General features: G+C 45.2%; 1 protein-coding gene across 1 annotated transcript in view; it reads left to right on the top strand.

The window, feature by feature from the left end:
- The window catches only part of LOC135908108 (sodium-coupled monocarboxylate transporter 2-like), a 121,354-nt gene that overhangs the window by 37,781 nt on the left and 70,638 nt on the right, over positions 1-12,935 (top strand). Inside the window, exons 6-7 of the mRNA XM_070539547.1 lie at positions 492-578; positions 6,418-6,590. Coding sequence (XP_070395648.1) covers positions 492-578; positions 6,418-6,590 — 260 coding nt within the window. The remainder of the gene's footprint in view (positions 1-491; positions 579-6,417; positions 6,591-12,935) is intronic.

Here is a 12,935-nt window from a genome sequence, read left to right as displayed (position 1 = left end):
ATATCATGTTGAATAACTGTTTGCCTGCGATATAATATTCTACATTATATATTTTTTCTGAGGAAACCTCTGCAGCCGTATAAACGTTCATGAATTCTAAGTTACGTAGAGATTTAGAAATTCGTTCCATAGGTGAAATGATAAAAATTTACGTTTTGTTGCCCCAGGTGTCAGTTTATTACGAAATTTACTGCAGCTGTAGTACTGGTACTTCTTTAGAACATCACACGCTTTTAAAATACACCCTTCCACTCATTTTGCGAGCACTGCTGTACACGTTTTTTTCTCCAATAGATTCCTAGAAAGCATGTGAATGTTCTTGTTCGAGGCATTTTTTTATGAAAGTGTGGAAAATATTTTTTGCGTCCTTTTTCATAGAAAATGTTGATAGAAATGCTCTGACAAATATTTGTTCCTCATTTTGTTCCTGCAAACACCCACATACGCATAGGTCACGCTGTAAAATAGTGGGCGCTCACCGTTGTTTGCAGGCATTTCTAATGGTCTACAACGGCATGACGGCACCGTTTGTTGGCTTGTGCCTACTGGCTGTCCTCTTTCCTTTTGTTCACTCAAAGGTAGGTATTGACACATCACATTTACAGATGAGTAAAATATACACTCTGCGTCGGTAATGTCAGTAAGTAAGCGACCGCAAAGGCCTAAGAGATGAAAGAGCGTGAACTTGACAGGACAGATAACATTGGAATGAAGCATACGGAAGGAACTCAACATTGTGTTCAGTTCAAAATTCTAGAAGTTGCAGCCAGAAGGTCATGACATATGAGAACTTCTTCAGGGGCCTTTCAGAGTTGCATGAACTAACCTACTGGTCTGAATCGTTATAGGTAAATTCACAATTGTATAAAAGATACGTATACACAATAAAACGCCTTAGGAAGCGAAAAAGCAAAAACAATAACATGAATTACGTTCGTGTTAATTTTACAACAGTCGTAGTAAACATTAATGTAATAAACTGTTATAGTGGCATGCACGTAAAACACGAAAATTTCGTGCGCCCTGTATATCAGATTAGCACACAAATGTTTTGCGCATTAGAAACACAGGTGATATATTCTCTTGATGATAACGTCCATATCATTGTACGAAAAGAGACACGTGATGTTCTTAATAATATTTGGAGTTTTACGTGCCAAAACCACTTTCTGATTATGAGGCACGCCGTAGTGGAGGACTCCGGAAATTTTGACCACCTGGGGTTCTTTAACGTGCACCTAAATCTAAGCACACGGGTGTTTTCGCATTTCGCCCCCATCTAAATGCGGCCGCCGTGGCCGGGATTCGATCCCGCGACCTCGTGCTCAGCGACACGTGATGTTCTTATTCGACATCTTATAGAAATCAATTTTATGTCTTTATTTTACTGAACAATGCATTCCGATTCCAGCTCATTCCCCAATATTTTACGTGAGGTTAGTAATGCTAAATGCCTGAGAATGCTTCCAATGACAAAAATGCACAGTCATCTAACAGCTAACAGAAACTTTTGCCAGAGAAGCGAGAATACTCAGATGAACGAAATAATTTCATATCTTCGATGTCAGCTTTGAGCCATCCGAAAGCTATAAGGGAAACCACCATATTAGACCCTGTAAGAGATTTCCGCTTGTAAGCAAGTGACTGCAACCTTATCATCAACAATTTTTGGCAGCGGATGTCAGGCAAAGGCACGTGACCTATGTTGTTCGTTTTGATTCGTTGGACACAAAGAATATAGTGTTCTTGTTTGTGCGATACAAGCAATGATGAGTTTAAAGATAAGAACTTGTTTTACGCTTTTTAAAGCTACAAAGAGCGCGCATATTTGTGCAATACAAATAATTTCGGTTGCAAGTACGGTCTACGTTCAAAATGCAATTTCAAAATAAGTATTTGCACGTACCACAAGCATATGACTGTGTGTTCGATGTATTTTTGCGAAACACCTGAGAGTTATATGTAAAATTTACTGGAGATAGTGCACTTGCAGGCGCCTTAAGCTGAAGGCGCTGATAAACCCAGTGACCTGATTAAATTAAGCAGGCTAAGTGACTATTCTTTACCAACCCGTATCAACGGGGATGCCAGTAAATGATAATTATTATGAGACCTGTGATAGCGTCTGTTCGCGCTCCTGGTCTGAAGTGCATCTCGTCGTCTGCGCTTGCGGTTGACGCGCACGGAGGACTCAACTTTACGTTTACTGGACATTACAAATGCAGCGTTCCTAAATACGCTGAACCTCTATTGCTGTGTGGCGCCCACGGGTATTGTAACCACACTAGCGACACCGTGAGGCTAGCGCGGCACTGTCTTGCGGTGGGAAGGCCACAATGGAAATAAAGCTTCCGGTACCGCGGGATGTAAGTCGTGTTTTTATTTGAAGCTGCAAAAGTCTTCGTTCAATAAGTGAAATCGAAAGGGTATGCTTCTTTTCGTTGTTGACTTTTATTTTGAAATTGTAAGCTAACTAACTTTTGTTTGGCCATGTCAACTTGTCGTTTGCTTTTGCATTACTGTAGTGATAACAGAAGGGACGTGGTATGATGCAGAAGGTAACGAGTATACAATGGTTGCAGGGTGCCTTCAAAACAAATATATCTTTTTATTTAGAATAATATTAGCCTGAAAATTTGACATTATTGCATCGTAGTGAATAAGCACAGGGAGAAAACGGAAGTAACTGACTAGCAATGTGTCATTTCTTTCTCCTCCGTGTCTGTATCGCTCTTGCGCTGATGTACTACTAAGCTTTATTCGGCTACCCAGTTTTCTGGATCGTGCCGACTCCGCCGCTTCAGGAGAAACGGGATCCCATGGCGCTGTCACTTTCTTTTTTTAAAATGGTTCGCGCGGCCACACGGGGTTTAGCTCCAATGCGGAGCGAACGACTCTATAAATTCTAGTATTCGGCAAACAGCATCGGCACTTTATTTCGCTCCAGGGAAAGAGTTGCTTTTTGATGGGAATAACTTTTAGTAAAGCAATGAAGGGGGCTAGTTGGTGAACGTTCATGGTTCATGGTCTGTCTGTCTGTCTGTCTGTCTGTCTGTCTGTCTGTCTGTCTGTCTGTCTGTCTGTCTGTCTGTCTGTCTGTCTGTCTGTCTGTCTGTCTGTCTGTCTGTCTGTCTGTCTGTCTGTCTGTCTGACATGGACGGACGTTGCGCTACGTCCGTCCGCGTCCTGTCCTTCCTTAATATCATGTGTGTAGAACTGAGCGCAATATAACCATGAGGGGAATAACATTCTTTGGCTATTTCAGCTGTTTGGTGCCTGTCTGCGTGCGTGCGTGCGTGCACGCCTGCCTGTGTGCGTGCCTATCTATCTATCTATCTATCTATCTATCTATCTATCTATCTATCTATCTATCTATCTATCTATCTATCTATCTATCTATCTATCTATCTATCTATCTATCTATCTATCTATCTATCTATCTATCTATCTATCTATTTATCTATCTATCTATCTATCTATCTATCTATCTATCTATCTATCTATCTATCTATCTGTCTGTCTGTCTGTCTGTCTGTCTGTCTGTCTGTCTGTCTGTCTGTCTGTCTGTCTGTCTGTCTGTCTGTCTGTCTGTCTGTGTGTCCGTCCGTCCGTCCGTCCGTCCGTCCGTCTGTCTGTCTGTCTGTCTGTCTGTCTGTCTGTCTGTCTGTCTGTCTGTCTGTCTGTCTGTCTGTCTGTCTGTCTGTCTGTCTTCTAGTCCGACCCAGTGGCCCAAGGTGTCTACCTGCTTAGGTCACTGTGGATTTCCTTCTGGTCATGATGAGCTGTGGCCGTTCCATTGTCGTCATTCTAGCATCGGGATATCTTACTGTCGCCACGACGTCGTCGCCACGCTTTCTGCCCTGACCCAATTTCCCAAGTTGTCCAATAGTTTGGACCACTAGGTACCTGTTCGTGGTCGTGATGCCGTCGTGGCCATTGCATCGTCCTCATCGTCATGTCATCGCCATGCCATGCTCGTCATACAGTCGTCATGCCTTCGTTGTCACACAGCCAAACCTTGGCCGTCATGGTCATTCAATCGTTGTCATTCCAGCTACGTGATCTGACTCTCGTCTTACTGTCGCCGTTCACGCCTTCTCCTCCGACTCAGTGGTCCATGTTGTCTTATTGCTTGGACCACAAAGTACGTGTTCGTGGTCAAATATAGTGCAATGTCGGGCCCGCCTGCAGCGGAGGTAAAGCACGCGTTAAGCCCTCCCCATACGTGGGGCGATCCCCAAGATAGTGCATGCCGGGCCAACCCGCGGTGGAGGTGAACCAGACGTTAAGCACTCCCCATACGGGGGCGATCCCGAAGATAGTGCAATTCCAGGCCGACCCGCGGTGGAGGTGAAGCATGCCTTAAGCACTTCCCATACGTGGGCCGATTCCAAAGATAGGGCAATACTAGCCCAATCCGCGGTGGAGGTGAAGCAGACTTTAAGCACACCCCATACTTGGGCCGATCCCGTAGATAGCGCAATGCCGGGACGACCCGCGGCGGAGGTGCAGTTTGCCATTAAGGGGCCCACATAGACAGCTTCACTGGTCATCCTTCTTCACAGAGTGGAAGGTTACTGAGATTCTTTAATAAAGAATTCACTCGTCAGTCAGTGCTGGTGTGTGTTCATGCCCTTTGTCATTTCGCGCTCTTCCCCTGTTGAATCCGAAAAATAAATTACGCGGTCCTTGCGCATATGAAAATTGGTTTAGACGACGCTTGCTTCGGCGTTTGCGAGGAAATAGCCGCCATTTCTGGCGACCATTTCCAAGTAGAATCCACGAGGCGAATTCGAGCATGATCTCTGCGGGAAACGCCATGCCACGAGCTTGTGTCTCTCCCAGACCGAGAATCGCATCCTACCGCACCCACAGCCTGTAGCGCACACAACACGCCGAGCTGACCCCGTTCTGCACCAAGTGTTTCTCGAAGCAGTTGTATGTACGCGTAAATTACCCAGAGCCTTTTCGCTGCTGTCACTGCATATTGAGAATGCAGAGCTTCGGGTTTTCGGGTGAAGCATTCACCACGCTTCTTAGTGGTCATGGCTGCCAGGCTTCACTGCGTATCAGTGACGTACCTGCTGTTTTAGACACTTATTCCAAGCTGCCATTTCCTCAACATTTCATAAAGGCTTCCACACATTCTGTTTGTGTCGAAACTTGCGCCTGCACTCAGTATAACATGCTTGCCCCGGGTCACGTCGATTTGCATTACCACTGGGACCGACCTATCCTGCTTTACATCATTCAGTAGCCAATCGCCTTAAAATGGCGCGATCATCATTTGAGAAAATTTTGCTTTAAATGCAGTGCGATGCTGAATACAGCCTACCAGCCAACCGACAATACGACATGGCCGATCGAGACAGTTCGATCCGCGACTTTTAGTGACTTGTCAACCAGCAGCGAGCACACGCAAAGCAGGAACAATCAGCTATTTTTTAAAAAAGGCTAATAGCCCAGTAATACGGACAAATTGATTGACGCTTCGAATGAGTGCCCTTCATCAGTGGTGCACTCGCAGGCTGTCGGAGGGAAATGTTTATTGACGCTTGCTAGGGAGTGCACTTTCAAGCGGGTGTGCTCGATGAAATCACTTCGCTGCGCTGAAGTGTTGCAGCCTCAATAGCAATGCTTCAAGAATAAATAAATAATTGTGCATAGCTGAGTCCGCACTAACTCTTATACCAATTCTGAGCTTCTCTGTGACATCAGCGAAACATTAAAAATGAAAAAAGAAAACGCTTGAAACGTTGTTTCTCAATATATTCCGCCATTTTCACCATTTGGTTCGACCAGTTTGGTCATTCTGATTTTGGATATATTTCTTTCTTCCGTTGGCTTCAAAGAAATAGACATGGTAACGGGATTGCAGTGTTTCCATTTTCATGGTGGAGGTTCTTGTACATAATCGTTTCTTTTTATAAGAAAGCAGTTGCCCTTGCTAAAACTAAAAAATACCGTGAATGATATCAACTCCTGTGGCTTAATAGATCGCATTTTCATAAATCCCGAAAGATACTTCGTTTTTCCGTCTAGCGCCACGCCGCCGAAGTGACACTTGCTCGTTGTATTACTGAATTTCCTCGTGTGACACGGGTATAAAATTTATAACATTTCGCATAACGCAATTTGCCACCTCCAGACGCTCTAAAAGGCTAAGCAAACGAAGGCCGCGTATTGATGTACCAACACAATCAGCCCCCTTTCCCCCCTTGCAAGAATGCCAAGCGTGTTTAGTGCCAACTCGTAAGCCTATGGGATCAGAGTGCCGAGGCCGCTGTGCACTCACATCGAATAGTGTTTCTCGCGCATCACTGGGTCAGAAATGCTTCTCGGGTTCTATTAAATAAATAGGCTATGCGCATTCAATATATAACAATAAATTCAGATAAAAATTTTGCCCGCCTGCAGGGAGCTGGAGTGTCCACACTTCTAATGGTTGTGTACCAATTGTGTCACACTACCGCTGTCATCCGAAGTGGGAGGAGGCCACCCAGGATGGATATGTCGCTTGAGCACTGCCATGCAAACTACAGCGAGCTTCCTTTCACTTTCAACGCGACTCGCTTTGCACCGCAAACTGAGTAAGTGTACGTCTACCGACATGGTGACATGTATGCTAATAGAGTCTGGAATGCACTAACCGCGATACATTCTCTATAACTCGCATAACCAATATCTTCTGCTCGGGGAGGTGTAAGCAGCCTCCAGCAAATTATTTTATGGTGTAGTGAAACTCCGTAGGTTTGCTTACCAAGCGACGCAAACACAACATCTTCTCAAAAAACCATTGTAATATTTCCTAAGGCAGCTTTGCGCACACTTGGGAACAATGCGAAAGCCGGGAATAACACCAGGGTGCACGAGCGCAGAAAAAATCAGCTGCTCGTGTTTTCCCATTGTCTCGTTCTTTCGCGCTGTCAGCAAGTATATTCTTTCATATGCGTCGATATTTAAACTTTACAACCCTTCACAAATTTAGGCGGGCCATCTGCCCATATACAGGGTGTTTCAGCTAACTTGGGCCAAGTATTAAAAAAATAAACGAAGCAGCTACGCATATCAGATTGGCGCAGTATTGTTATCAGCTATATGGAGCATGTTATTATATTTTTTTCAATCCACCAAGCTGGGTCAATAACAAAGATTGCTTAATTAGCTTTTTAAATAGTAACTGTAGGGCAAAATTTTCAACACAGAAGTTGTAGGGCTTGTTCAGAAACATCGTAATATTTTGTTTATGCCAATATAACTGTCCCGTCAAATTTTTTTCCCAGCCTTTCCTTAATGTGCGCGAAATTAAAAAAAAATACCACGTGACTGCCGGCTAACGCGCTGCGCTTTTAGTGGTATTTCTCGACCGGGCGTTAGGGTATTTATTTCGTTAGGGTATTTCTCGACCGGGCGCAAGGGGAAGCGACCATTGGAGCAGTCTCCCAAAGTCTCACCCGCGGAAGGGCCGAAAGCAGGGAGTAAGCACGGGAGGGAGATGAGGGGAGGGGGCGGGGAGGGGGCGGCTTTGACTCCGCCAACAAGTGCGCACTGTGCACGGCCGCGCGCGGTGGCGCGAGCCGCATCTTGAAAGTCATCTGCAGACGGCTTTGTGCGCGCTGTGATCTCGCCGCTGTTGCGTTCAAGCGATAGACAAAGATCACTTAGCTTGCTGCTGCAACCGCGCTTGCTGAAACCAGCGTTTTGACAGCGAGTGCCCGCGCTCGTCGGGTGTAATGTGCTCATACTTGCTTGCGTGCACTGACACCATGATTGTTTTTTGAGATAGCCACCCAATGCTTCGATGTTTATATGGCCGATGAAGGTACTATCCTTACTTCGTATGAGTGTGTACTGATTTGCTATTGCAAACGATGCTTCGGCTTTCGGGCAATACTGGGGCTTTTTTAAATACATGGCCACGAAATTGCAGTATTTGTTGCTTAAAAAGGTCTGGCACGATTCTTATGCGCATAGCAAACTACATCGTGGGACAAGCGCCATGCAGAACAAACCGATCGAGGCTAGTGTAATGATTCGGCTTGGCACTGAATCAAGGCCTCAATTCTATCAATGATGGCTGCATCATCGTGGTGCATCGTACGCCAGCTGTGCGGACGTTTCTTTTTGTACGAGAAGCCTTTTGTCTGCTACATGTTGGTGTGTGGACATAGAAACACACGGAGGTGGCCATCTCCCGACACACATAGCCAAAATAGCTCCTCCGTTCAGCTCTTCTTACTGTACAATGTATAGACTGGCAAGTTTTACAAGCCCCCGTCGATACTTAGTACGGCAGCATCCAATCTTTTTTTCTGAAATGAAACAAAAGCGTGTTTTTGCATCAGCTATAACTTAAAGAACAAGGCATGTCAACGTTACCAGACCCATATCACAGATTGACGCACAGCACGAACATTTATGTGTAATCCGTCGCCGCGCCGAACGAACCTACAGGAATACGACGTCACCTTCTTACTTTTCTACTTCTCGCCAAGCCCAACGACATCTACTTGGGCACCTCGACAAAGCCGATAAGCAACTCCGGGGGACATTTTTTGGTTCTCTGGACCCAGAAAACCTCTATCTAGGATATGCGGTTTCTACGGGGCTTTCAGGCGCCTACGCAACAATTATATTCTTCCGGAGCCGTGGCACTAATGCAAGGTCACATTGAAGTATTGAAGTTATGAAGTTATGGGGCTTGAGCCCCCCCCCCCCCGAAATTTTTTCGTGCTGTCATGCGCCGCCGACCAAAAGAACTTCCGGCGCCGGAAATCATGCTCGATTATGTCTAGAATGTCCTGAATTCATGCTCGAGAAGACATTTTAGACATTTTAGCGCGAACATAGCGAAATCGGGCTGCATTTCGCCGAAACGCCCATGGATCGGGAGTGACATACCGTAACGCAAGGAGCCCCACCGAGCACAAAATTTCAAGGGCGTTTTGATGGCGAGCGGGCTCGTCTCGGCATCTCGTGGAGGCCGCGGAATCTACCGAGCACTTGGATTTCAATTCTGAAACTTTGTGGGTATAAAGTTCTCATAACATTTTGATGCGAAAGGTGCATTGAAATTTGCAAAGTCGTGCTTTAGATTTTCGATTCCGGAATTTCGTGGGTTTAATGCTGTTGTAAACATTTGACGCCAAAGGTGCATCGTCCTTTCTAATGTCGTACATCGGGCCATACAACGAGACAAGCCAAATCAACATACTATCAGACAGGTTGACAAAGCACGCAGCGAGGTCCGATGAGACAAAGCGTAGTGGTGGTTCATTTGTGCCATCAGGTCACAGAAAAGAATATGAATTTTTTTTCACCTGCGCCAAAGCATCCATGTCAATACACTAAAGCCACCATTGTAACTAAGTTCTTATTTATTTTTCTGCCTAGATTTTTATTCGCGAGGATACATTAAGCCACTTTCTCATCTTTTCTTTGTGTTCTCGCAACCCGCGGGCTGCCAATCCAGCCAGAGCGCATGCGTTTTTCTCGTGCTGCATCGACAACCGCGCGGCGCACATGGATGCGCATTCGTTTTTCTCTGGCCGACTGCCTTTTCACCTGGCAGAGTTTTGGACGCTTTCTGGCTAGCAGACGAGAAAAAGAAACAATGCATAGTCGCTCGCCGCCAGCATTGCGGGGACTCGACGGATTGCAACGCGTTCGCCTGTGTGCGCAAGGGAGAAAAGCGGGGAGGAAGCGCGCCGCCTTCTGTCGCACGCGATACATTTTGGGAGTGGAGGGGGGGGGGGTGCTGTGATCTGTGAATCTGTGGTTGCGCAACCTGTTTATTTGCCTTGTTTGACGCATTATATATAGTCACTTTTTCTTAGGTACGTAGATTTATTGGAGACTTATACGTATATTTAAACATCTTGTTGCGAGGTTTTCTGTATATGCGCAGTGAATTTTGTTTCCAGTGCCAATTTTTGCCCTGTATCACGCTGCATCTTCACATATTTATTTACCTTGTATCTTCGCATTTCTAATGTACGAAGGCGAGTCAAATGAAAGTGAGACAACCCGCCCCACGCAATAATGGTTCGGTTCATTATTTTCGACGCATGCGCGTAGCACATACGCATCTTATTTACAAGTGACATGCAGAGGTCAGGTTAAATGTTCTTTAATGTTCTCATACACTGGGTTGAACAGGGTTACGTGACATAATGGACACTCCAAAAGTTGAACAGCTTGGTGTCGTGAGGTTTTTGACAAATGAAGATGTTTCCCAAAAAGAAATCATTCGCCATATGGCTGCCGTATGCGTTGAACATTGCGTTTCATTGGCCACTGTGAAGCATTGTAGCAAACTGTTCAAAGAAGGACATGAAAGTTACAAAGACGATCCATGGCCGGGCCAAAGCCACTGTGCAATCATCCCCTACACCATTGAAAAGGCCGTGGTTGCTCAGTGGCTATGGTGTTGGGCTGCTGAGCACGAGGTTGTGGGATCGAATCCCGGTCACGGCGGCTGAATTTCGATGGAGGCGAAATGCGAAGACACCCGCGTACTTAGATTTAAGTGCAAGTCAAAGAACCCCAGATGAAATTTTGACTGCAATTGTGACCGACGATGACTCATGGTGCCGCTACTACTAGCCTGAAACACTACGGCAAAGCTTACAGTGGAAGCATTTGAATTCACCACTCCCAAGGAAAACAAAGGCGGTCATTTCAGCCGGAAAAGTGTTGACTTCTTTATAGATCGTTAGGGGCCATTATTGATCGAATTTTCTAAACCTGGAGGGACTCTAAATCGTTTCAGATATTGTGAAAGGTCGGATCGGCTGCGTGTCGCAATAAAGAACAAACGACGTCGAAAATTGAGCATTGGGAACATGTTGCTTCACAACATTGCCCGTTCCCACGTCGCTGATGTGGTTAATACGAAACTGGCAAAGTTCAAGTGGGAAACGTTGCAACATTCCTCATGCAGCCCAGACCTGTTTCCTTGCGTCTTCCACATTTGGTAAAATTTGAAAAAAAAAAACTGCTCAAGGGAACCAGATTCGTGTCGGAAGATGACGTGTAGTTATTTACAGATTTTTGAGGCAGCCACCCAAGGAGTTTTATGAGACGGGAATTACGCGGCTCGTTAGTAGGACAAGTGTCTAAATACTCATGGTGACCACTTTTAAATAAAGTACCCCGTTTATCATTTATTCGCATTGGGTCACTTTCATTTGACTCGCCCTCGTATATTTTGCAGAACTCCTGCTTTTTTACATGTGCTCTCTGTTGCGACTATAATTTCGGAGCAATTGCTCGCAATACACGAGCGGTGACAGCTGCTCCTGCGCAATACATTCCAACAAAGGAAAGCGTCATTGAGATTTTCCCCTGGTCCTTGCATATGTACGAAAAATGTAAACAAGGTTGTTGAATTATATATATATATATATATATATATATATATATATATATATATATATATATATATATATATATATATATATATATATATATATATATATATATATATATATATATATATATATATATATATATATATATATATATAGATAGATAGATAGATGCCTCGACTCATTCGGTAAGGAGGAGGCCGAGCGGCAAAGTGAGCCCCCCACGAACGAAATTTCTGGCTACGCCACTGTTGGTCAGGGGAACGGACACTGAATTACCTTCAATGAGTACCTAGTCACTGCGGCTTTGCCGGCAACGAGCTAGCTGAGGCGGGAGCAAGAACCGCTGTTTCTAATGCCGTCGACGTAAGGATTCCATACTCGCTAAGTGATGTGCTCGTTGTTGACTGCACTCATGCGAGATTGCACACCAGATTACTGGGCTTACCGACACGATCGGTATAGGAGCCTGCGAGAAATAGACTCTTGCAGGATTTTTCGCCTCCCGGCTAAAGTAAAACGATGCCAAGCAAGCATGCTTCACCGGATTCACCTGGGCATCGCCTTCAGTCGACGTTATGCGCATCTCATCGGCCGTGTGGACAGACCGAACAGTTACCGCTGCCAAGTGTCTGAGACTCTTCAACAGCTGCTTTGCGACTGCCCTTTCTATGCATCACAGCGGAAGACGCTGGCTTCGACACTGACAGGCATTGACAGGCAAACATTGTATGAAAGTAATTTTTGGTCCAAAATGTGTGGCCGTACAGTAGCAACAATAGACAACAGTAGCAAAAACAGTAGCAACAAGGGTTGCTCTGGACTACTTGAATATCGCCGGACTGGACCGAAGGCTTTAAGGAAACCACTGTGTAGCATGATCATCTTTAAGTTCTATGTAATATTTAAAAATAGCCTGTTGCAGATAAAATATTTGTAGTCCTTGAGCTGGATTATTCAGAGAGGCGGACATTACTTGCACGAGAATTCGCAGTAGCTATTCACCTAATAAAAGAAAATTGACAAATTATGTTCTAAATAACTACTTTATGGCGCATGTTGCAATTTACGAATTGTAGCCAGCGAGTTTGTAAGGCGTATACACTTGGAATAAATCTCCAGAATGACGTCAGTTTGGAGTATGCGCCATCAAATTCGCCCTAAGAATGTTCTTTACCAAGATGCTCTTTTACGCATTGACGTTATCTCATTATCTGTGTCTGCCCGTGGTACAGTGCTGAGAGACAAGTGATGTGCAGAGTACTGGACCAGTTGGACAATCGTCCACTTTCAGAACTAAAAGCTTTAGGCCTATGCTCCGAAAGAACATCCGCGTTGAAGGCCTTACTCACGGTATTAAGGTTCTTGCGGTCCACGGGGCTTCACGACAGACTCTAAGAATGCCGCCCCCTACCGCTCTGTAGTGTACGCGCTTTGTTCGGGCTTGTCTCCCTTTCTTTCTATCTCCCCCTTCCACTCTGTTTCTCCTTTTATCCCCCTTAACCCTTCCCCCTGCGCAGGGTAGCCAACCGGAACTACCTCTGGTTAACCTCCCTGCTTTTCTCG

This window comes from Dermacentor albipictus, chromosome 5 (assembly GCF_038994185.2).
Source record: "Dermacentor albipictus isolate Rhodes 1998 colony chromosome 5, USDA_Dalb.pri_finalv2, whole genome shotgun sequence".
Classification (NCBI taxonomy): domain Eukaryota; kingdom Metazoa; phylum Arthropoda; class Arachnida; order Ixodida; family Ixodidae; genus Dermacentor; species Dermacentor albipictus.
Note: the sequence above shows the minus strand (reverse complement) of the source record. Positions and strands in the feature narration are given on the sequence as shown.